This window comes from Pleurodeles waltl, chromosome 1_2, assembly GCF_031143425.1.
Source record: "Pleurodeles waltl isolate 20211129_DDA chromosome 1_2, aPleWal1.hap1.20221129, whole genome shotgun sequence".
In the NCBI taxonomy this organism is placed as follows: domain Eukaryota; kingdom Metazoa; phylum Chordata; class Amphibia; order Caudata; family Salamandridae; genus Pleurodeles; species Pleurodeles waltl.
Window position 1 is genome coordinate 489,756,146 of NC_090437.1, and position 26,885 is coordinate 489,783,030.

Genomic DNA, 26,885 nt, shown 5'->3' on the forward strand with positions numbered 1-26,885 from the left:
CTCTGATCGTGAGGGGGGTAGCCTCTTAGTGCTGTTAGGCTCAACTCGCTACCTTGTCTGTCCATTTTGTGCCCTGCCAACCGGCGGGTCTGGGCCGCGAGTGCCGTGTTCCGCTTACTCCCCCATCGGCCTCCTTACCCTGCCGTAAGGCATCCCAAGGTAAGTAGCCTTTCTCCGGCACACCGCCCACCGGTGTGCCTCCTTTACCAACCAATGTGCCCCTTTTACCGCCGCCGCCGTCCGATTGTCCTCTCAGCCCTGCGACAATGCTGTTATACCGGTGTGGGTGGGTGGGTTTCGCGATCCCGTGCGCTGTCCCTTGTTGCCCACAAAGTGGTTTCTGCCTGGGCAGCAGAATCCTTTTCATCTGTCCTACAACATGAGGGCGGGCGGTGTCTCCCCATCCCATTTGGGGGTTTGAACTTTTCTTTGTTCCTCAAAGGAGAGGGGCTCCTCCCTTTCCCTTGAGGGGGAATGCCAGATGACCTTCGTCCTTCGTTGGTTTTGCCGCTGAGGCGGCTTTGACATATAATTTCCGGGTCCCCGGCAGTGGTTAATGCGCCGGCCCCTGATGCCCCCTGCGGGGGCGGTCCTTTGCCATAACCCCCGCAGACTGCAGTAAATATCCGGGAACACAAGCCTTTCAGATGGCGAAGCTGCCTTTCTATCGGTGCCCTACGACCCCTCCGGAGCATGCACGTGTCGCACGCACACGTCCCAAAGCACGTACTTTCATTCACAGTACTAATCGATATTAGTGCAAGGATTCCAGAAAGGACACTTTCCGCAAGCATTAGAAGACAAGCGATAGAAGAGTAAGCTGTCCCTCAGATCCAAGTTGTAAAACCTATTTCCGTTCAAAATATTTCTGTCTGAATGCATTCTTGCTCTTTATACAGTTTATTGTAAAGCGCTCTATTAGTATGATTGGAGAAAACAGGTTTCGAAACCAGATTATCCATTGCTGTTATCGTAGGAAAGTGAAAACAAGCATTGGCAAAGCCAATAGGTTTCGCCTATGCGAGATCTATTGGCTTTGTCATTGTTTGTAGCCATCTGCACAACAGCACGGGATTGCAGTGCAACATAGCTGAAAGCAAAGGAAGTATTAGCACTATGAGGCGTTCAACAATGGCCACGTCATAGCACTTTTTCTTCACTTTAAGCCATCTAGCACACTAGCCTGTGCTGCTATGCAACACATCTAAAAGGCATTGATAAAGCCAATAGATCTCGCACAGGCAAAACCTACAGGCCTTAGCAATGTGGGTTAATAAATCATTACATAATCTTTGTGAATCGGCCGCATGATTCTCCCTGTGTGCAGATTTATTCATGTGTACACAAAAAAGTACTCCTTGTTCTGATGCTCAAGAAGAACAGCATAAAGAAGAATGGCGTGAAATGTTTTGTTGATGCTTATTGAGTGATTTCCCTGAGAGAAAAATATTTTCGGATTAAATTATCCACGTTAGTCCCCATTCCAAGAGGGCTGAAAATTGCAGGCTGCACATTGCGCACCTGCTAATCACCACTAGCCCATAGTTAGTTAGCAAGTGTGCAAATTGCACCTGATTTTGAGTTGCGCCTCCCTGAAAGGATAATTATGTGCAATTTACACATGGGAATAAACAAACCGCAAATACCTGCATTTCACACCTGTGATTTGTGACACATTTATCATCCACAAACTGCGGAGTTAACCTGTAGAACTAGACTCAAGTTGTACTTTGTTTTTGGTTCTGTTTAGGCAGGATTACCTCCCAATGTGTCACCAAAGCCTTAAAAATTCATTTTATGCCCAGGATACTTTTACCAAAAAAGTGTTACTCTTGCTTTCCAAATGTGTCACTTGCTGTAAAAATGTTCTGTTCCGTCAGCCATCACCAACAGTGAGTATTAATAATCGCATGTGATTGTTTAGTTATTCCTTTTTCAATTGCTCGTGTGCATTCAAACACTAAAGCTGTGGTTTCCAATTCTAGGGAGAATCTATTATCTTTATAGTAACATAGGAAAAAGCAGTGTTTAATAAAATCGTCAGGAGTGCATGACTTAAATGCTCCCCGCAGACATCTGGTGCAGATGTTCACCTCATGGGTTTGAATATTGCAAGTACTTCGAGGTAGTTAACTTGTGTGATAGAAGAACATCTTCTTGAGAGAGCACATTCTGCGCAGTCGAATGCTGCCTTATACACAGCTCGTTTTCAAAGAGCGAGAGCCACAGAAAACCAGCCCAGGTAGTGTCATGCATGCCTGAAGATATTTCATGTGTTAGTTGCATCCTTGGTTTTCAGATTGTACCAACAAGCCCTAGGTCATTACCTCTCCAAAGAACATATTACACTGCCAGAGTGCTTTGGCACAGAGGAGAAATGCCAATATGGCGTAATGAGGACCACAGCTCTGGGGCTTTTATACTGAGCGCCCAGTGAGTAAATCTTCAGTACGACTGCTTCTGCGCCGTCAGGCCTGATATTTTCATAGTTAAACGTGTGTGTGTGTAATAGGCGGGGAAATCCAAAAGCTTCATGTCAGTTGTTTATTTCAAATATGTTCAATATACTTCTGGACTTAATTGAAAGAGAAACTCGCAGAATTAATCTCTACGGTGGGCAGCTGAAAATAATAAAACCTTCCTCCCTGAGGGCCATGAAATTGTATTTGGTGCCATTCAGGGTCAGGTTTCAGGCAGCCATTACCATCATAAACTACAAAAGAGTGCCTAACATGCCACACCAAGGAAAGTATGGGGGGGGAGAAAGGGAGCAGTCAGACATCACATAGAAAGCAAGCCACACCTAGGAAGGTGCAGAGGAGGGAGTGAGAAGAAGGGACAGCAGGGGAGGGGGAAGAAAGGGTTGTTGAACAAGAGGGAGCAACAGCAGACAGCGGGGAAGGAGGTGTGTCAGGGCGCACCAACAAGCAGACGGTGGGAGTGGGTGGTGTGGGAAAAGCAGGACGAGGGAGTCGAGGGAGGCAAGGAGAGTGCAATAAAAAACAATCAAGCAACTATGCGGAAGGAATGCAAAGGAGGGCAAACCTTCTGAAAACAAGGGTATTCTTATGGACGCAATAAAAAAAATAGTACCTTGAGAAGCATGAAGCCATGGAAGGACACTGGCAGCCAACTACTTGCTGTTAGCTGGAAACTACTAAGTCAAGGCTCCAAGGAACACCAGAAGTGAGTGGAAGTAAACCTTGATGACGACCTGGAGGCTGCTGACCAATCCGAAGCCAGAAAATGTGACAGATCGGGAAGCCTACGAATGGTAAGTATGGGGGCGGGTTCTAAGCCCCTTTTGACATACAGGGAGTGCAGAATTATTAGGCAAGTTGTATTTTTGAGGATTAATTTTATTATTGAACAACAACCATGTTCTCAATGAACCCAAAAAACTAATTAATATCAAAGCTGAATATTTTTGGAAGTAGTTTTTAGTTTGTTTTTAGTTTTAGCTATGTTAGGGGGATATCTGTGTGTGCAGGTGACTATTACTGTGCATAATTATTAGGCAACTTAACAAAAAATATATATATACCCATTTCAATTATTTATTATTACCAGTGAAACCAATATAACATCTCAACATTCACAAATATACATTTCTGACATTCAAAAACAAAACAAAAACAAATCAGTGACCAATATAGCCACCTTTCTTTGCAAGGACACTCAAAAGCCTGCAATCCATGGATTCTGTCAGTGTTTTGATCTGTTCACCATCAACATTGCGTGCAGCAGCAACCACAGCCTCCCAGACACTGTTCAGAGAGGTGTACTGTTTTCCCTCCTTGTAAATCTCACATTTGATGATGGACCACAGGTTCTCAATGGGGTTCAGATCAGGTGAACAAGGAGGCCATGTCATTAGATTTCCTTCTTTTATACCCTTTCTTGCCAGCCACGCTGTGGAGTACTTGGACGCGTGTGATGGAGCATTGTCCTGCATGAGAATCATGTTTTTCTTGAAGGATGCAGACTTCTTCCTGTACCACTGCTTGAAGAAGGTGTCTTCCAGGAACTGGCAGTAGGACTGGGAGTTGAGCTTGACTCCATCCTCAACCCGAAAAGGCCCCACAAGCTCATCTTTGATGATACCAGCCCAAACCAGTACTCCACCTCCACCTTGCTGGCGTCTGAGTCGGACTGGAGCTCTCTGCCCTTTACCAATCCAGCCACGGGCCCATCCATCTGGCCCATCAAGACTCACTCTCATTTCATCAGTCCATAAAACCTTAGAAAAATCAGTCTTGAGATATTTCTTGGCCCAGTCTTGACGTTTCAGCTTGTGTGTCTTGTTCAGTGGTGGTCGTCTTTCAGCCTTTCTTACCTTGGCCATGTCTCTGAGTATTGCACACCTTGTGCTTTTGGGCACTCCAGTGATGTTGCAGCTCTGAAATATGGCCAAACTGGTGGCAAGTGGCATCGTGGCAGCTGCACGCTTGACTTTTCTCAGTTCATGGGCAGTTATTTTGTGCCTTGGTTTTTCCACACGCTTCTTGCGACCCTGTTGACTATTTTGAATGAAACGCTTGATTGTTCGATGATCACGCTTCAGAAGCTTTGCAATTTTAAGAGTGCTGCATCCCTCTGCAAGATATCTCACTATTTTTTACTTTTCTGAGCCTGTCAAGTCCTTCTTTTGACCCATTTTGCCAAAGGAAAGGAAGTTGCCTAATAATTATGCACACCTGATATAGGGTGTTGATGTCATTAGACCACACCCCTTCTCATTACAGAGATGCACATCACCTAATATGCTTAATTGGTAGTAGGCTTTCGAGCCTATACAGCTTGGAGTAAGACAACATGCATAAAGAGGATGATGTGGTCAAAATACTCATTTGCCTAATAATTCTGCACTCCCTGTATTCTTTTTTTTTTTTACAAATAAAACACTTTGCAAGCACAGCGTGAAAGTGCGCTCCATGCAGGAGAAACCTTAAAAAAGAGTTCTAGGTACTGAGGTAGGTGGAAAAATGATCCTGCACCTGCAACCCCCACCTTCACTGTCAACCGCGGATATCAGACTCACGCTGACAGGGAGAAGCACACTGCGCTGGCAAACAGCTCTCATAGAGATGCAGTCTGTCTGGCATCATCTATCTGCAGTCACTGTGAGAGTGCACAGCATGGCTTTAGATTGGGAGGGAGAACGAATGTGTAGAGCCTAGGGCGGAGAGTGGTAGGATGCCAGGAAGCATATGTTTTGTACGTAGGTGAAAGGATGCGGGGAGTATACTGCAGAGGCTTGATGGGGAGAGTGTCAGGATGCCGGGTGCTTATTTCTTGGGTACGTGGAAGGCATTAACAAAGATGGCTGGGGAGGTGGCAGGATCGCAGGTATTGGATTTTTAGGTATCGCCTACAGACAGCTTCTAGATGTCAGTTTGTGAAAGAGCTCTTGTGGACCTTACCAAAAACCAAAAACTTACATCTGGCTTAGATTTCACCCACCGTTTACTACAGGTTGGTTATATTGTCACATTCATTTGCTTGCATCTTTTTCAAGGTCTTGCCTTCCTCTTCTTGTGTCAGTCCTTCTCCTGGAACATAGATTCTTTACCATCCTTTTGACTGGTTGACTTGTACTCTTCCACTGCTCAAGTTTAGGGAACTACTGTTTTCTTTAAGCACTCCATGACAGTGCATGCGTTTTCTTGCTCTTTCTCATTTGTGCTGTTCTACCCTCAAATACCTCCCCCAGCTGCTCCCTTCTCTTTATTGAATGCTGCTTTTTTGTTCCATAAACATCCTCAACCCTGTGCGCTGCATGTTGCTCCTTCCGCCCGTACCCTACCAATTACTTCCCCATCCCCTTGGCATTTTAATTTTCTTTTAATTATTCCACCTGCACCCCTTCAAGGTTGGCCATCGCCCCTCCCCCCCCCTTTTGATTCTCCCTCAGCCCTCAGAGTCTTTAAATAAATGTCATTCTTTGGAGGCACCTTTTGCTGTCTCCCCACTCTGCTTTTAAAAAAACATTTTCATCAAAGTTATCTTTATTTTTCTTAATTATTTTTTATTTACTACTTAAAGTGACTGCCACCATCTTGGGCGATCAATTAAAAAAGAAAGAAAGAAAATGGCCTCTGCGTCATCCAATAGATGCAAACGTCATTATAAATAAATATGTCTCCTGATTCACGTGGCCTCTAGCAGCTTCATGACTCATGCATGCATCTTCAGTTTTTTTTTGTTTTGCTGATGATGAACAACAACCCAAAATCTATTATGTTTTTTTATCACTGATGTGCAGCATCACCAAAAAAACATTAGCAAAGCCAACAGATCCAAAAAGGAAGTCATAAGGAGTTTGGCAATGCGTGCTTTGTATCTCACTGGAGGAGAGGTACTCAGTGGCAATGGTGGTGTCGGTAGCTGATAGGACACTAGGTGATGCATGGCTCCACCAAGACTTCTTCACTCCTGCTCGCTTCATCTGAGCTGGCTTAGAGTGTGGAGGGGGCATACCTACCATGATAGTGCAGCGGTTTCCAACCTGTGGTCTGTGGCCCCTCTGGGGTCCATGACTCATTCCCAGGGGATCCGCAGGCTTGGGCTGGCAGGAAGGACTTTCTCCCACTGGGGCCTCTCAAAACATGTGCGTAGTTTTATATGCATTACTTCCTTTATACACCAGTTTTAAAAGCACTGCTAAGTTCCTTGTACATCCAGCAGCTTTCAGGCAAAAATAAAAGCGTCAAGATAACTCTGGTGATTAACATACCTGCAGGAGAGAGATGGGAGTTTTGTGTAGTGGCAGTTTTTACTGATCTGAGGTAGCACAGAGGGTTAGTATGCCTGCTGCAAAGAAGCCACTTCATGCAAATAACAATATTTGATGTGCAAAGCACAATGGATTACTGCTTTAGTCACAGAGATTGTTTTGTTACTGTGCAGTTCATAAATTACAATTGTAATCCAGCACAGTGAGCTATGAACTGCTTCAAAGAGCTGCATGGCACAAATTAAAAAGTTATGTTTCTTCCCTAGTCGTTCATTTTCCTCATGCTGCTAAAAAAGGTTTGCTTGAATATAAATATATTCTTATTATTAAAGTCAATGCTAACCACTGTGTTATGTTCTGAATCCTGGATTTGTGCTTCTCCTAACCAAGCACTCTTAGAAAATGTCTACCAGTATGGATGATGTCAATAATACACCTTCTGGGTACCCTGTAAAGTGCTCCAACACCCTACACTGGTATTAGAGGTGCTATAAAACACATGAGTTACACGTGACAGAGGCTATGGAGAGATGAGAGGCCCTTATAGTTTTACTTCCTTTCCCCGCCACAGATGTATGTGAAAAAGCTTTCTCAGATCTCATGCAACCCTAAGACAAGCGTGCCTAATGGAGGAAGGGCAATAAACAACCATTAAAGCCCAGCTTGTGACAGTAAGGCTATAAGCAGCCGCCCCGAAGCTCATGCTCCGGAAACACGTCACTCTTACTATCTGCCTCCTGCCCCGCTTATGCGTGTTCACTCATCAGAGAAAGAGTTAGAATGTAGGCCAACAACAGTGATTAATGCCCGGACACTAATCCGCCTGGCTGCCTGCGCGAACCCGAGCGCTCCATAGCGGGCGCTTAATTTGGCTTCTTCCCACTGAGGAGCGTGGCCCGGGGCCAGTGCTCACATTCCAGTTGCCAGTGACCTCTTGCTCCCTTCGCCCCATTCCTCCGCTATCATCATCGCTTCTTTACAAATGCCAGAGATAACCATCCGCACTGCTGAGCTGTGGGGAACGTGCACATTTTCAGCAGCACCCATCTCTTCTGGCAAACGTCCCTCTACTCTATTATTTTTAATAAAGATATCTGCAAAGTATGTGCCGCATATGGTTCATGTTTATAGCCACCGACCTCAGAACATTCCAGCCACAGCTAATTTGAACGAGAATTGACTCGCTAAGCTACAATTAACTTATGGACACTTTCATAGGAAAAGATTAATAACTGACTGGGCTGCCCAGCACTTTATCTTTGGTGAAGAAAACATTTGGTTACTAATTAACATCTGCAAATGCCAGAGCAAAGCCGTCCTATGATGACCACGTGCAATGAAAGACTCAAGCAGACGTCGCACTTTCTACAAAACTCCAGAAGGATAAACCAGTAGGAAGTTGTAGACTATCTGTACTCTGAAAATGTTGTAAGGCGAGTGCAAGAGAAAAAAATAGAAACCTTACACTGCACCGACTCAAACAACATCAGCAACGATTCCTGACGCACTACCGTGAAAAAATGTATTACTTGCCGAACTTATCATGGTAATACCACTTCTACATAGGTCGAAACAAAGAAAAAGCAATTTTTCTGAAAAACTGCAATGGAACTACAACGGATGAACATGTCTGAGTATCGGTTCGGGACATCTACAATGGAATCAGACAGAGGAAGTAAGAGTGATAACTCATAGTCAATGAATGAATAAATGAATGAATGAATGAGTAATATTGGTTAGGAACATACAACCTAAAAAATGATCCCCTCTGCGCCTTTCTTATACTGAAATTTGGAGTGGTCTTGAAGCTGGAGAGAGAGAGGGTAGGGCTGGGGAGCCTTAACAGGTCTTGGCCCTGACTGTATGGTCCGACCAGAGGAGCACAGGGAGACTCGCTGATTAAAGGAATCAGGTCCAATGTGGCAACATCCTCTATACATCATGAATGCTAGTTTGGATCTGATTTGGCCAATGACCGGGAGTCAGAGTAGAGACCTCCTGGCTTGAGAAACAGGCAGCAGCGGTTTCCCCACTGTGGCGCAGGAGCGTCACCCCATCGCCAGCAACAGCAGCTGCAAATCTTTAAAAATAAAACGATAATAAACAATGTTTACTATCATTTTATTTTTAAAGGGTCAGGGTCATAGAGGATGACAGGGATGGTGGGGGAATTGTGTGCACTCCCCTCAGTGCGCATGTGTGTTTAGCCGGCCATCTCAGGGCGGCCAATTACACATGCGCACTGAGCTCTTTACAACCTGGAACTGTGTTGCAGGCCCAGTCTGCCTGGGAGTGCAAAGCCGGGCGCTCGGCTAATCCTATTGTTGCTCTAATGCTGCCAGCAGCAAGACAGCAGCGTTAGGATTGACCGCAAGGCAGGCTGGGACCCTGTGCCTGGGAGCTTTTAGTCCAGCTGGAGACCAGAAGAGCGGTGGTAAGTTTAAAAAAAATATATATTATTTATTTTGTTTACCCTCCCCCTCAGCCCCAACTCGCTACTTTGCCCAAATGCTAGCCACGACTGGAGACATGATCTGAGTCAAACTGGCTTTGCCTAAGGTCAACGCCCAAAATTAACCTATTTTATTCTGAAGAAGCTTTCTGGACCCACGCACTGGATGGTGGAATAATAGCAGCACGTTAATCTGGAACAAGTTTTATTAACAACTAAATGTATGTGAAGAGCCAGGGCAACTCATTTCAAATATTTAATTCAAAATATTTACCACAATTTAATGGAGTTTAGTGACCAGAGTTACTATAAATACTGAACATTACTATTACTATTATGTTTTGATACACGATATATGCAGGACCAATCGAGTGAAGCAGAAATTGTGGCAAGATGGCAGAATAGGCACGATTGACATAAAATGCCAGACATTAACTGGTGGCCTGGAAACACGAATGTTCCCTTCTAGACGTAGTTGTACTTAATATGAAACTGTGCTATGGGACAGGGGTTTTCAACTTGGAAGCATTTCCTGAATTTGATGTGATGAATTACACGATTAACTATAAATATATACAATCCATACGTTACAATAATGTTTAGCCAGCAGTATGAAATGATACCCCTTGTGTGACCTTTAATATCACTGGCGGGGCCCTTGCTGGTTACTATCCCTGGTCTCAGGTGAAAAGAAGGAATCAGTTTGCCCAGCTGACACCTCTCTCGTCCCTCCATAGTAAATGAAGTCTGTCTCGGAGGAGGGCGGGACAAGAGGCCAAACATAAGATGGCCGCTGGGCTCAAAGCATATATGATGTCGCTTCTCCTACAGCCAAGATTTCAGTGACTTGGCCGTCCATAAACCAATTTGCAGTTCTAAAAGAGGATCTACCAGTCATGTAAACCCAGTAATTGATAAGGAACTTCAACATCATGTAGTCGAGCGAACTATAAGATGGACAATTAAGGTTTTGGAATGTTTTTTTTAAACACAGCTAAGGTTTTGCAGATATTCATGCCTCATGCCCTTGAGAAAAGTTTGGGCAAAAAGACAGATTTGGTAATTCTGGTTGACAACAGAAACATCAAAACAAAGAGCTTAGTCTTAGTCATATATAACTCAACAAAGTCTCAGTCGCTGGCATAAAGTTAGCTTCAGATGCTCCTCTCAACCCCAAACATGCATTGTATGGTGGCGTGCATCTCCCTACTCACCTAAGCAGGTTCTGCCATCAGGGGCCAGCTGCAGTCCTGGAGAAGGGCAGCGACACCTCACCTCCCCTTTGAAAACATCACATCCATACTGGCAGTTTGCCATGGAACACGTTAGCGCATCTGGGGAAATGAAATGTGAATCACTAAACAAGTACTGAACACACCAAGAGATCTGAAGATTGTTCTGCTATCTTTGTGTAGAGCTAGTATTGGGTATCTAACGGAGAGGGCTCTGCTAGGAGCCTAGAAGACTACTGTGCATTCTACTTACAGAGCTGGGGGTTTGGGGGTTCTGGCCTCCTTCCGCTTTTGCAGCAGGCTCATAGGAAGTGGCACAGCAGTCTATCTTTTCCTTTAGCACAGGATAGCAGTGATTTACACATTATTGTGGATTTTGTTTGAATGGCAATAGTGCTTGAATTTGCAATGAAGCCTTACCTGTTCAGTATATTGACAAGTACGAACTACAGCACAAAAGGCCTCTAGGTACCGTAAAGACATGAAACACACACCATGGATTTACAACGAAAGCTCTTCCATGTGTCTAGCTTTAGGGTCATCGGAGGAATAGTGATCCACATTCCGTGAACTTCTGCATGTGAGAAGTTGGAGGCACTGTCCAATTTTCACAGATGTGTTCCACGGGTGGCATCTCATTGAGTCCACTGTACTCCTACGAAGTGGTCAGCACTGCATTTTGCTCAGACTCTATACTGTCTGCTACTGTACGACAACTGGTAAGTAAAGTCGGGACTAGTGTGGAAATGTGAAGTAGCCAGGTTTGTCACACTGAAAGCAGGGCAATGCTTGAAAGAAAGCCACGCTGCAGAGTAGATAACAGATACACACATGAAGAAGAACAAAGAGAGACAGCTGTAGCATGTGAGAATTTTCTTATGTCTCCCCAACCTGTTTGGTTCTCTGGGTTTCACTTTCCTAACTACATTTCGGTTTTCAATTCCCAATCACTTCCACTCCCTCCGTGTACCATCTATACATGTGTATTTGGGTATATATGAAAAAATGGACTCATATTTTTCTTCCAAATGTACGTACCTTTTTTCTCATTGCAAACGGCCCGATTCACAGAATCAGGCTATTTGAGATGAGAAAAAAGCATTTTGGTATGTACAGACCCAGTTTTGCGATTCTGTAATCTATTTACCAAATCGCAAAAAGGGTTTGCGAGTCGCAATTAGGAAGGGGAGTTCCCTTCCTAATTGCAAGTCGCAGTCCGATGTATGATTGTTTTGTGTCCACAAATGTGGTCACAAAACAATCGCAATTAGCACCAGTCTCAAATTGGTGCTAACACATTCGCAAAAGGGAAGGGGTCCCCATGGGACCCCTTCCCCTTTGTGAATGCATGTGAAAACATTTTTTCAGAGCAGGCAGTGGTGAAAAGAAAACTTCATTTTTGTTTTCGAAATGCATTCCGCTTTCACTTAAGGAAAATGGGCTGCATTTAAAAAAAAAACAATACTGTTTTACTTAAAAGCAGTCACAGACATGGTGGTCTGCTGACCTCAGCAGGCCACCATCCCTGTGAGTGTCACCATTACCAATGGGGTCGCAAATTGCAACCTACCTCATGAATATTCATGAGGTAGGTCATTTGCGACCCCATTGCGAATTGTAAACAGTGTCATTGACACTGTTGTATATCATGTTTTACGACTCAAAAATTGCAAGTCAGTAAGTTTCGCAATTTGCGAGTCGCAAAACCTTGTTTTCGTACATGTGGCCCTAAGTCTCTATCTCATACTACGGAGCACAGCCTAATTCTTGTTCAGCTGCAATGGCCACATTGAAACCTGTGAATTTGGTTTCCTATTAACACATTCAATTTTTGTTGTTTAAACCCCGTGTCTCAGTTATGTCAGCTCCTGCACTATGTGTCACTGGCCCTAATGTCCTATTTAAAGACACAGCGACAACCTGAATCTGTCCGACCAAAGTCTCTTCCATTGTGGGCACTTCTTTGAGTTTTTGTTCGCAAAGCGCACTACTGGCGTTGCAGAAAAGGACACTCCACTGACGGATTCCTTCCACCTCTCAGCAAGAACTGAAAATGAGTCACTCCAAACTGCAATTTCCAAGCACCTGTGGGCCGGGTTCCCAGCTTTCACGCCTCGGGGGGAACTTTCTATCTCGTCAGGTGCTCAAAATATCTCCCTTTGTGAGGCAGGAATTTCAACCTGCGGGCGCGGCAGCCATACGCAGCTCCGCCTCCTCCACCTGGGAGCCACGAGGCACCTGTTGGTGTTAATGGCTAAAAAGTTGCAGGCCTACGACACGGGGCGGCCATGTTACCGACTTCCATCTGCCTTGGGAATGTGTGTCCACGGGCAATGGAAAGTCGCAGTGCTCAGGGAACCTGAAAGAAGAAACTGTGAAGCACCTTACATTTGAACGTGATTTATAAAAACATTCCCCAGCACCCCATCCCCTTGTAAACGTGATTGACATTTTTAGACCGTTCCAGAGAGCTCAAGTTGTCCCACGCCCGGTATGAGCAACGGGAGCTGTCCTGGTTTTCATTTCATTTTTGTATCTCAGTAATACATTTATTTTATCGTGCACAAAGCTCAGAGGTTCGAAACATGTAACGAAAAAACCGGGACTCAATAGCGAGAAACAAGTCGATGTGCATACATATAATATTCGGATATATGGTTTTGAAAAGGGCAACTTCATATCTTGTGTGTGTGTGTGGGGGGGGGGGCAGTTTTTTGGTAAAATTACCTCTAAAGCTATTCTTTCCTTCTACTACAGTAAATATATTTCCCGAGCAGCTTTAATCAAAATATTTAAGAAAAGAGCAAACACAGAAAAAGCAAACCAGAAAGCATAATTAGGCCTATACTTACTTGAACAAGACCCGTCGGGCATCAGCATGTATCCATTCAGACAGTAGCACTTGTAGCTGCCGAAAGTGTTCATGCAGCGGTGTTTGCAGGGGCGGGGCTTCAGGCCGCACTCGTTGAGATCTAGCCAGAGTTGGGAGCATGGGATGGAGAAGAACAAGACATACACGTGAGTGAGCATCAGATTATGACCTCTAACGCAGATAACGCTCTTCTGTCTTTCGTAGAGGGATTGGCATGGACGCTTGCATAGGTGTATTGTGTGTGAACCAGGGAGGGAGGCGGTGGGATGGGGGTCCACTAAATTCTGGCTTGATGACTTATGCTAGTGGTTCCCAACCTGTGGTCCTGGGACCCCTGGAGGTCTGGAACCCTCCTTAGGGATTCCGCGACTCGTTAGAAAATTAAATAATACTAACAGATTAGATTGACAACTTTTAGTAAGGACTCAGTGGGGGTGGGGGGCACCCCAGATTCCAATATTGATTTACTGGGGGTCCCCGGGGTCCAGTAATGATAAAGTGGGGGTCCACAGAAGTCAAAAGGTTGTGAACCACTGACTTATGCCATTCGGAATGGACACAGTTGTGTCGTTTCCACTAACCTCTTTTAGCTGGTAACCCTCAAAAGAAAAGAAAAATCCCTCTGGCATGATTCCACGTGCTGTGAGTAGTCATAGAGCGGGTGCCACATGTATATCAACTGGATGCAGGTACCTGACAATGGTTCCAATCCTGGCTTTCCAGAGGCACCAATTTACACTGCTTAAGAGTTGTTGTCCAGTCAGTGAACACATCATCTATCCAAATAGAGTCTTTATCGTTGGAAAGGGTTCATCTTCAAAATGATGGGTTCATGAAGTTGAAGTCACCATAACCATCTTGCATGGGGAGTAAATGCCCCCAATAAAAACTTGTGCACAGTAGACTAAGGTCCCACTTTTGTGTAGTGAGATAAAACCAGGCACAAAAGCCACACATAAATTAAGTTAAAGCCACATTAACCACATATGTGCAGGGTAAAACAAGAATCACCACCTATACATCAGGCTAATGACCAATTAACCATCTGAATATGAGACTAATACTCCGAAGATGTTGCCTTGACCAAGCTTATTGCCAAACTGGTAGTAACCAATCATAGTTTCCAAAAATGTTTTTTTACCTCATCGGCGTAAAAAAAAAAAAATATTCCGGTTGCTTAAAATATAATGAGTGATTAGTAATGATAAATAGGAGTGCTCCGGACACATCAATAACTGGTCTTTGGTTTCTACCAAAGATGAATGGCCTTTTCCTGGCCAGGAATTATTGTACATTACTGATTAGATGATACCCCTTACTGGGCGTTTATAATGTACAGCGCCATAATGTGAGAAAACACATTCAAAGCATGGTTGAATGGCATTAAAACAAAAAACCTTATGCAGCTAAAACCACACATTGACATACCTTTCGTCACAGATTTGTACTAGTAAGCACAATCTAGCAAGAGCTGCTGCAACACTCCCTGCCTACTTCCGGGGATTATGAATGCAGATGTAGCCTCAATAATTTTGACAGACATTTTCATTTTTATCTCTGAAGTTTGAGACATAGCTTTCATAAACTAGTGCTTAAATGGTGTGCACTAGCACTTCCGCTGGGCAGGGGCGCCCCCTCCGCTGCTTTGAGCAGAAGAAAAATAAAATGATAATAACCGATCGTTATTATCATTTTCTTTTTTGCTGAGCCAAGATAGGACAGGGCTGGAGGGAGTTGTGGTGGTATGTGCACCTTAAGTGCGCATGTCTGTTTATCTGGCCGTGTTGGGCCGGCCAAACAGACATGCGCACTTTGCATTTCTCCACCTGGCTGTATTTCACAGCAGGGAGGAGAAAGTGCACAGGGTGCCACTCCCTCTGTGAGCGCTGAACCAAGCCGCTCACACCAATTGCTGCGCTGCTGTCATGCTGGTGACAGCAGTATCGTGATTGGCTGAGGGGAGTGTGGAAACCTGTGTGCTTTCAGACAAGGAGGAGGGCGAAGGAGACAAACATGTCTCCTGACCTGATCAGACCAGGTAAGTGTTTTTTTTAAAAACATTTTTATTTTTTTTAATCCCCGTCCCGCCACACCCGTTCAGTGGCAGCCGCCATTGCTGCTGGGAGCACCAGTGTTCCTTACCCTGCCTCCCTGATGATCTATGCCAATAACTATACAGGCGTCTATAATACATGCGTTTTAAAATGTGAGGCTGCTGAACCTAAAATGTCCAACCAGGGTTACTAATACCCAATGACAATAGATAACGTCCCAGGCAGAGTAAATATTAGTGCCCACAAATAAAAGATGCACCTTCTTACACCAAGTACAAAATTACAATAGTAGTATTGATAGCAAGCTAGGGCATAAAACAAGCAGGCTTCACTGCTCCACTGTGTATTACATTTCCATGTTTTTGCTACTTGTTCACTTTACCATTTATAAACATATTTCTGTTTATGTATATATGTATGTAGATAGCTAAACACATTTTAATGGAGAGATGTTTTATCAGAGTGTTCAAGCAAAAAAAAAAAGAAAATTGACTGAACATTTAGGCCTAGATTCCCTAAGCCTTTCAGGCACCCAAGTTAGCGCAGGCAAATGCAAATGCTTATTTGGAATTTACAAAAGGCATGCAAGGCCTGATTTGCGAGTTTTTGTGAAGAAATGCAATGCAACTGCTTGAGCTGTTTTATGTTACATTTCAACTTGGGGGACATTCCAAGGATTGTGGTGCATTCCCAGATTTACTAAAGCTAGTAAGCTTTTGAATGCGTCAAAAGGTTATGACTTCCCCAGAAAGGCGTAACGAAGAGCAATATCTTTACTTCTTCTCATTATTTCCTCTTTCCATGTGTCCTGCAGAATGCAGCACATCTAGAAAAAGGAAAATTCCTCTAAGGATTGTTTTTGTGTAGGAAGGTGTGCAGAAAAACAATTCTGCCTGTAACAATCACCCCTGCACTATGATGAAAGGGTGCCTATATTGGTGCAATGCAACACATTGAGCATCAGCACAAAGAGAGAGCAGAACTGCTCCATATCTTTGTAAATATGGAGCTTTTCTGAGCTCTCCATTTCAGACAATGCAGTGCAGAAACTTTAATTGCTGCCCTGCACTGGGTGTAAGATTAGTAAATATGCCCCGTAGATCTTTGTTGCAGCTGTGATAATCCTTTACCTCAACAATCTTCACACCAACTCCTTTTTGGTAGACCATGACTGCACGACCAAACTGACTGGAAAGTCAAAAAGACTTGGACTTTGAACTGTTCATCGCACATCACATACCCAGTGTCCTGTTTAGTGGAGAACACTTGCAATCATATAAATGTTGCTAGGTTTTCTCTCCCCCTGCAAGGATGGAGGGAACGGTCTGATAACCAAGTTGATTCCTTTAGGCACTTCACTCTCAACCGGTAGTAAAACTATGGAGTCAAAGCTTAGGAGTTATGTACTCGGAAACAGTAATATGAAAAGGGTTATAAACCAAGAAAGAGTAAGACACAATGTACAATACTCAATGCCCAGACAGTGTTATATCTTCAAGAGAGACAACAGCAGTTAAAATGGGAAATACATTGAAAAACAGAAGGCAATACCACCTTTAGAGCTGAGGTGTGACTCTAAACGTGTATATCTTTTACTTGCTAGGCAATATATTTTCTATAACAATTGACTGATATTTCACCTTCGCTTTGCCCTGTTTTGGACCTCTTGGGCCACCAGCCAAGCACGGAGCAGAGGGGCGGGGCCCTTGAAGCTAGCTCGTAAAGCGCTCCAGTGAGCCAGTATTTATCCAGCCTTGGTGATCAGAGCACTGAGCCTTATAAAGGAAAAAATATATTCAATAGGAATCCACTATTCTCACAATCAAAGAAATGTAAATTTTTTCTTTGTGCACGGTTGACTCTGGCTTCTGGAGCAGAAAGTCCTAAACCAGACCCGTTTGGACTGGCCAGCAGAAGGTTGTACTTGTTAAACGATAGTTTCCAATGGAGGAAAAGATTGAGGAAAAACCTACTCTAAACAAATGAATGGCACCTTCCCCTCCCACGGGTAAGAGTGAGTTCTGGGAGGGCTGCTTCTGCACACAGGGACATGTAGACTGCTATGCCCACTATTAGCAAAGGATAAACAACTGTCTTGAGCACCCATGCACAGACTTCCTTGAATAAGCTATTTCTCGGTGTGTATAATTTGAAAGTCATTTAACATATTTTTCCATTGCTTTCTAAAAACGTGTGACGACTACAGGATCATACTGGAATCGAGTTAAACTAGCTAGGAATATTAATGTGTTACATACATGAATGTCTCACTAGTGATAAAGTTAATATCTGGAAACACAGGATTCCCTATATGTTCGTTTTCCCCTTACTATGGTAATAAATCGATCCTGGCTTCGATTACTGATGTAAACAGTTTAACATGCAGGGCAGCATTTGTTGTCCTCCTTTGCTAGACAGTAAAAAAGTGTGTTAAGTCTGTCTGTTCTGTACATACATCTTTGGCAAAGAGTTACTCATAGTACCTGATCTACAAATTTGGATAACAGAGTTATAACCTGCTCTTGGCGAATCAACACTTGCTAGTTATTCTTAGGATTTACAAGCAAGCGACAGCGATTGGGAGTAGAACTCCTTGCTCACAAGCCTTAAGAATGAAACCATCACCCTAAGTTCAGGAAGGCCTTAAGCAGCCGGCTCTTACGGCTGACAAGTGCGCTCCTTGGCCTGTGGTGATGGTTCAGTTTGTGCATTGCAATCAGAGCCTTCTACCCTTCCAAAAGATAGACTGTGACTGGATCAATATTAGGTGTTAGGGACATGGAAGGGGAAGTTAATTCATCTGATGGTTGGCCAGTCTTAACAGCAGTGGGCAGCCAGATTCCTTTTTATAGTAAAGTTTCAACCTTAGGTCTTACAGACCTAGTAGGGGGATAACTTAGGTTTGTTTTTTTAATAGATAGAAACCTACCATTATGTATGAACACAGAAGACAGTTCTACTAAGAGCGATATTTGTATGACTTCTGACTTCCATTTAGCTGGGCCACCCAGATCTCAGTTATGGATTAGTGATACCTAAAAGCAAAATCACGCTTCTAACAAACAGTAGTTGGTGTCACTTAAGAGCCTTGGTATGGACTAGTATCATAATTGGTCTGCCTTATTTCACTCTTTGTGCTTATCACGGTTGCACCAGTCTTAGACGCATAGAGGCACATTTGGGGAACAGGCCTCTGGATAAGGGGTAATACCATTTACAGACACCCTGTTAGAGATAAAGGCTCGAACACCTGCAATTTTATCACTTTGCTGTATAAATTACTTTTTCCTTTCAATAGTGTAAATCAGGGACATTGATTCGCTTTGTTTTACTTTGCTCTTTGAAGAGTTCATTCCGCATTTTTTTAAACCATTTTAGTTGTTTTAATTCATTCTCTTGCCTTTAACTTTTTAACTATGCTGAAGACGTAGGAGAGTGTCCACCTCAAAATAATTACTTTATAAAGTGAGATAGCAGTGTTCTGTTTGTTGTAAAGGGATAAAAAATGACCTGCGCAAGCGAAAGATTGTAAAGAGAATTAGAATGAAATTGAAAAAGTACAGTTGAAGATTGACATAAAAAACAAGACACATTTGTATTTCTTTTTCTCCATTGCATCTCACTTTAGGTAGCTTTAATTGTAATATATGGATGCATGTCCATACAGCTTGAAAAGTAGTATAGTGTGTGTTGCCAATTCTGATTTCACACTACGAAAGGAGAATAGGCTCGTTTAGTCCTCACGCCCACGGCAACGCGTGGTGCCAGCTTTATCTTTCAGCACGAGCAGTGATCTAATGTACACAAAGTCACCGCAGGCGATAAGGTTATGTGTTTGTGCAGTTAGTGGCAGATTCGTGCAAACAAAACATTTGGCCGCACGCGAGGTCTGCCTGTCTCCGTTTTCTACTCACGTGTGGGCTTACGTCTGAAACCCTGTGTCTATTTGGGCCACGTGCACTTCCCTCAGAATGCCTCCAAGGAGAGGACGGCCATTACGGGAGAAAGGATTTTAGAGATTTTAAACTGCCGATATATATGTTACACGGTAGCAGTAGCACTTTGTAGTTCTAGTTAGGTCAGAGTTTCCATAGGAAGAGAGTTTTGTGTTTCTCTAATAATTTTGGTGCTCTTTGACAAGTCTTCACGAAACCTTATAGTGTTTGGGGAAAATGTTGCTTTCAAAAACATAAAAGCAATAAGGTGTGAAAAGTGCTCCATGTGTAAGCTATGTTTGAACACAACATGCAGGCGACTGATGCAAGGGCCTGAAAGTTGTGCAGTGACAGTTGATACATGGTCGCCGGTGCTAAGTGCTGCAAATAATAATCTTAAGAGGGTATTTTCATATGGTTGAGAATATGACACCGCATGGGATCAAACATTTATGGGAATGACTACGATGCTGGAGAATGGGCCACTATTACTAGCAGGTCCTAATAATAACAAGCAACCCACATTCTTGGGTGCATGCCACCGAGACATTCCAAATGCAGAGATTGTGCTTACCCTCCATTGCAAATTGGGAGAGATCCCTCTGGTTTCTTACTCACTCACAGTTCTTCTGGTGACCAAATTGTGATTGCAAGGGCATTCCTTAAATGCCCGAAATTTCAGTTTTAGAGATGTACGCCAACTGCTCAGTCTTTGCTCAATCACACAGATATTTCTGTCCGGCACACGCACGGACATAACTGGCATGCTGCCAGAATCCCTCCTGGAAAAAGGGGTGGAGAGGAAATGTGCATCAGGTCACCCAGGCAGATCCATTACATTTAAAAATAAGGGGTGGGTGTGGAGGGGTTTGTGCTTCTGAACTATGCTACAGTTCTTCAATACCAACCAATCCACATTAAGTGCCGCCCACTGGAAGGCGAGAACACAACTACTTCATCTTGTCATCTCGCCTTCCTGCAGTAGTCCTGTGGCACTGCTTGCGGAAAAGTGACACCCTAATCTGTTTAGCCTGTGCATTAGTGAAAGTTGTCAGGGTGACAGGAAGATGATTCAGAGTGCTGCAGAGAATATGTTGCTGTGTTTACTCAGGTTCTCTCCCTACCCTAGTTGAAACCTGTTAGTTGCTATGAACGATACAATCTCAATTAAATCATGGCCATGTGGAGAGTTACATTCCAATACAATGTTAATTTCTTGCAAGCTGTGGTCATCTTTAGCCACTTACAACAGTCACACACTCAAGAAAGAGCTAGAAGATTATCGACTAATCCCCTCTATTAAAAATGTGTTCTAAGCTATGAATGACTAGCGTAGATAGATGTTCCAACTTATAAAAGTTTGTATAAGGCTAAGTCTGCATTGGTGGTATTTTTCGGTCTCTTTTACAGGCAGATTGTAAGCTGTCTGTTGTTGAAAGATAAAGCTACCCAATGCTTACTGTTGGTTGGCATTGTTGTCACTCTCACTTACTTGTCTCCTACTCCTACAGCTTTCCTCCCTTTTCTTGTGTTCGCCCCTCCCCTGCAGCACAGCCTTTTTATTCCTCTTTTGATTGGATGGTCTATATCCTTCCACTGCTCACACTCAGCAAACTACTTATGTTTTTATTTTTATTTAGGGGACCATAATAGTGCGAGAGTTTTCTGGTGCTTCCGGTGCTGTTCCACTGTCAAATACCCACACCCAGGCTCTTCAAGTTGCTCCCTCCTCCCAAAACCCAACTCGTCCATGGTTACCCCAACTGCTCTGCACACATACACTTCTTACACCTGTCCAACACACTCCATTTTCACTCCAAGCACCACGCTATCATTGCTTAACCCACCAGTCTTATTTTTCAACTTATTACCCCCAGCTTGGCTGAAGCCCATGCATTGCTCCCCTCGCCCACTGCAGGCTGTTTCTGTCTACTTGTTCCTCCACCCCACAAGTTCTCTTTTTCCCTTTTTTAGAGGACCTGGTAACTGCCACTTGCTGCTGTGCTCCCTTCAGGTTTTTTTTAAAAGTGTGTTTGCACATGTATATATATTTTTTTATTTATAATTTACTGCAATGAGTGTCTTCCGCCCGGGGCGTAGTGAAGCAACTGCTATATCAGCTTGAGGGGCGGTGCCAGTGAACAGATTAAATTATTTCTACAGCCCTTCTTAACTTTGAACTGTGTCTCCAGAGTCACAAGACAGAAGCAGACACTGATAAATAACAGAAAGAAAAGACCGTGACAATTGTGGGGGCTGCCCAGAGGGAAGTAATAAAACATGGTCACAGAGAGGAAGGATGGGAATGGCAAATGGAGTGCGAGTGCAAATGAAGGGAGTAAAGAAGAATGCAAAGTTGGAAATTAAAGTGGAAGGTAAACTTAAAGGTTGGCAGCAGCAACAGAAAAATGGAAAGAAGGGAAGACAAATAGAAAGGAGAAAAGAGAAGGAAAGGAAGAAAGAAGGAAGAAACCTTTACTGGGGAAACAACTCCTGAGGACCTTCCTTGAAAGGACTGGAATCACATGCTACACTCACTCAGTGGAAGCCACATGGTTCAATGTTGGGAGTACTTTATTTTTCGGTCTACTGCCTTGGCATCCACCATTTTAAAATGGTAAATAAAAAAATTAATACACTTGGGCCCTATTCATTCTGTGCATGCTCGCGATCATGGTGACTCGTGGATATACAAGTCATCCATCACTCATGCACATGGAATGACAAGGCATGACACGTGCACTTAGTCAAGTCATTTGCCGGTACTGCCAAGCACCTCCAAAAATTAATTCTTTTTGCAAATGCTGCACAGACTCAGCAAAAAAAGCATGCACAAAATCTGTTTGTCAAAAGGGGCTAAAGACGAGACATTGGTTTTGACAATGCTTGTTTTCCCTTACAGAAATCAGAAGCACAGCTGCTTTGTAAAACTCCATTAAAGTGCTAGAAGTAATACTGAGCATTTGGCAAAATATTACTTAGAAAAGCAAAGTTAATGCAACTCAGCAACTGCCTTCAGAGATCTTGACCCTTAAATACAAAAAACATTAGTGTTGAAAAGCCAGATCGGATGCACCGACTGAGTTTGTCCTCAAACCAAGTGCAAGCTAGTCAAGAGAAACGGGTGGAGGTTTCACTACAAAGCACACCGTAACTATAATCTAGAGTATTGTCAGTGGGGAAGATGTAGTATAACCCACTACATGAAAAAGGCAGGTAGGACATTCCTGCTGTGAAACACATCACCCTAAGGACAATAGCATAATAAAAGATGATTTTGATTGTCCTCACGTAAATATAACTACAGGCCCTCAACTCTTCGTTCCACCCCAAGAGCGTCTCTGCCAATGCCATGACCAGCGCCACTGTCTAAACAGTCAGATTATTCTTTCACAGTATGCTGCGGGTACTGCATATTGCAGGGGTGTTCATCACAGTAGGGTTTTTTGAACAGTGAAAAGACACACACCCTGCTAGGCAGAAACAACCCTTTCAATCACTACCACAAAAGGGTGTTATATCCACACAGAGTTTACCTCAGACCAAGTGTTGGGAGCAAAATGATGAAATGATTGCAGTCAGGCAATGCATCTCTGCACCCCACGCTCAATTCACGGCCTTCAGTCCCTGCTGGCTAGACTGCATCAGTGTTTATGCAGTTGCAGTCACCCAGACGGGTGCCCTACAACTTCCACAGCACGTTGGCAGGCAAGGGCAGCGGATGAAGAGCAGCGATTTGCGTTAGCGGATAGTTCTGTCATCTGACCTTAGTCAATGGTGTGTGTCGGTCAAAAGAAGTTGTCAAGGCTTTTGAATGGCTCTTTCCAAGAAGATGGCTTGAACAAATACTACTGACTGAAGCTCCCACCTCAAGATGGAGTTGTCTTTTCCTGTCAATTTTGTTTGAATCATATACAAAAGAAGGAATGGACGAGTGATGGATGTTTTGCAATGCTCTCATTCTCTTATAGTTCATCAAGTGCATCGTAAAATTTATACCATTGTTGTCCCCGATTTTTGCTCCTTGCAGACAAATTCCCATGTCGATTGAATCGTTCACGAGATCAACGAACGTGCCTCCATGAAGTGAAAGATTTGTCAAACACTGAGGATTTTAAACATATGTATCAGGTGTTCAACATCACACATGCCATTCAGGGCTACGGTCAAATGCCAAATTCAACCGAGCAGTATCTAAAAAGATAGCCCAGAGCTTTTTCACAGTTTCCTCCAAATTGTCATTAATCATGAAAAACAATATCCTACCTGTGTAGTGGGAGCCCTGGGAAACACCTGTGGCTGAGAAAACTAACCACTGTGTCCCACCACCACAACTGCAATGGACAAGAGAAAGGGAGTGTTGTCTGTACTTCAGAATCACAGAACACTCTCGCTGTGCAGACTTTTCAACATCATTACTTACTTGATTCATGTTGATGGGTATTAAATAATGTAAGCATTGTGTTGCGTTTATTGTGTAATATGTGGAAGTTTTTCATTTTGTCAATGTTGAGGGTGCATGAGGCATATTATTAGTGCATTCTGATACTGTGAAAAAGCAAAATCGCATGCTTCCCTAAGCAACACCATTCTTTGCTGCTCTTATTTAAACTTTCATTTCAGCATTTTGGACTGACTTCATTACTGAGGTCTGGCTCCAGGAAATGGATGAAATGGCATCCTAAGGATACTCAGCCAAGGTGGTTATTTACCCCAGAGTGACAAAACTACTATTTAGCATGTTACATTAATGACAAAGGTATGAGTAGAGGAAAAGGAGGGTATGGATCGTAAACGAGGTAATGAGATAGATGAAGCATTGGTGTGGGGTGGGGAATAGTCGCAGGCAATGACAACACTCAGGGTCAGCTTTAGTGCTAGTGGCCCCCTGTGTGACAGTCTTTTTTGGCACGCCCCCCCAATGACCTTCTTCTCGAATTCCCTCACTACCGCCCCTCAAAAGTGTCCCTCATCTCTCCATAGTCCCTCTCTCAAATACATAAATTTTTTTAAAGCGCTGGTAAAGGTTGACTTTACTAATTTATTCAGCTATCCACATAAAATACAGATATGTTCTTTGCAGCAGGCATATTAACCTTCCGTGCTACTTTATGGCAAGTCAAAACTGTCACTAGACAGCACTTCATTCTCTCTTACTCTCTCTAGCAGGAACATTAATCACAAGAGTTATCTTGACATTTGTATTGCCGCCTGAAAGCTGGATGCACAAGGAACTCTGCAGCAAGTGCTTCACAATGGAAAGTTATTGCTCAAGACAGCATCCTTCCTGTGGTTAGTGTGCACCTCCCAGGTCAGCGCCCAGTTCGGCTGCACCCCTCTAAAGCAGACCCTGACAACACTCTTACCAATGGGAACTTCCATGGTGCCCAAATGTGCATTACCAGATATGTGATGTTGCTGGTGTCAATAGGTGACCTCTTGAATTTATGCTCAGATCCTCAGATGCCCAAAACTAGTTTAACGATGATTTATTCCTACCTGTAAGCATCCTGGCAAAGGGAGAATATTTACTGGAAATAATTGAGACTGCAAGCCTGGGTCCTAACTCAGACATGTCAAATCATAACACAACAACCATTTCCCACTGTTAGTTGACGGCATCCTGGATCTAAAGATGACAGATGCCTGGCACACTACACTTTCTACAGGAACAAATCACATATAGTCAGTTCCAGTTCATTCACAGCTTTATGCTCAACGTATCTGTGTATAGTCAGGTTTGCTTCAGCTCAACAATTTTCACCCTGCAACTTGTATCCAACTAAGAAACATCTATGCATTTGGTTTGCATCTGTGCAGTACTTCATTACTTTAAATGCGGTAGCACCCATGGTGGCACAGAAAGAAAATCTATTTACCACAAATTTAATTTTGGCCGCCTTCCACCAATTTTGTCATATGGACACTGCCAATGCTAGACATCCATAATGGTATCCTAGGATAAATGAATTATTCTTTTCTTTCATTATTATGTAGAGATGAGGTATGATGTTTAGTATATTTTCTCTAAAACCTCGAGACATATCCAAGGATCTGAGCTGAGGATACTTGATCATCAACACAACATTGACAAAACCTCTTTAAATCGCCCTTTCCAACAATTAATTATATTCCTCATCCTGAAATATTTATTAGAAGGCGCTTCTGGCCAGTGTGAAAAGGTCATACCAGAATATACTGTTGCATTCCTCCTCACTCTTTCACAATAACCTTTGGGCCAACATCAGCAGAGTAGTCAGTCTTTAGATTTGGTTTAATTCACAGATTGCTTACATGGCCAAACCAAATCTTTGTACCACTTTGTCCACTGCCCGCACAATACCAATCCCCACATACTGTCTACTGGCAAACTCCATATGGAGTTTCACAGTCAACATGATGATCCTTTGCCTCATTTCATTTCCTTTTGACAATAATGCTTTGTGAGAAAGTTATAGTTTGGTGAGTATGTAGGTCTTTCACGAGTCATAAGTCTGCAACCTTCCAGCTACTAGAAACCAAGTCCCCCACTATAGCAAGTAACTCTTTCAAGGAGGCAAAGCAGATCAGTCCATCTTCCAATTACCTTCATTACAACATGAACTGACTCAGAATTAACTCTGATTGTCATAAATAATTTCAATGATATTCATTAATAATACATGTAATGATTCACTAATAACTATCATTGCGACTAAATCTTTTCCATGATCTTCATTAATACCTTAAATGATTAATTGCACATGGAAACGTGTTTTGTTCCTGGTGGCATGCTCTGGCCACCAGGAGAGGTTTCATCAGACGTGCTGGCCTCTAACTTTTGCAATTCTTGGGGAGCCTAGTCTTCACTGCTCTCCCTTCCTACAAAGGACCTGTCAGAGTGCCTGGTATTTCTCCTGGGCCTCAACTTTTCATGAGCAGCACCCCAAGACCTCAAGCAGAGTGTTCCTCTTGCATGCACCCTCCAGGTCCCACAGCCTCCTTTGACCACTTGCAGCGCACTTGGGTCAGGGGAAATCAGAATCCCTGTCCTTCTGGAGGTCATAATCCTGCAAAATCAGTCCATAGAATGTCCAGAGGAGCAGGTCCATCCCTTTACAAATCCTAGACCCTGGGTTCCATCTGAAATCATAAGTCCTTGAATCCATCCTTGTAGTACAGGTCTGGTACTGTCTTCTCTTTCCATATGGACAATTCTCCTACGTTGCTTCCCCAAGGTCCAGACTGTTCTTTAAAGCGTCTCCCTAGTGCAAGGGTGTTTAAATGGAAAGTTCCAGAAGGCAGGCACCTCTGCCCAATGTTAGCCCTGTGTCTTGTCCCTTCCCTCCAAAACTTCAAAGGGCAGTCCCTCCTGTGACTGGCTCCAGAGGTCTGGCTATTCTCTTTTGTTTCTATGGGGTTGAGCCTTCCCAGGCCAGGAGCAGTGTCAAGGAAATTAGCCCATGTATATTCCGTCCCCATTCGCTCTTTTCCCAGGAGCTGGCCTAATTCCTGGCTAACTGCCCTATTGAATGAAGACCCTTTTGATCCTCCAGCCAGCTAGCAGTGTAAATAACTTGGCCCAGCAGGGTGATTCAAGTGCCTCAATCTCGTTAAGAACTATG

At 43.5% G+C, this 26,885-nt stretch overlaps 1 protein-coding gene across 2 annotated transcripts in view; it reads right to left on the minus strand.

Moving 5' to 3' along the window:
- The window catches only part of NPNT (nephronectin), a 211,955-nt gene that overhangs the window by 75,886 nt on the left and 109,184 nt on the right, over positions 1-26,885 (minus strand). For both annotated transcript variants that reach the window (XM_069241282.1, XM_069241273.1), the window contains 2 exons: positions 13,273-13,392; positions 10,403-10,522 (listed from right to left, as the gene is read on the minus strand). In XM_069241282.1, the coding sequence (XP_069097383.1) occupies positions 10,403-10,522; positions 13,273-13,392 (240 nt within the window). The remainder of the gene's footprint in view (positions 1-10,402; positions 10,523-13,272; positions 13,393-26,885) is intronic.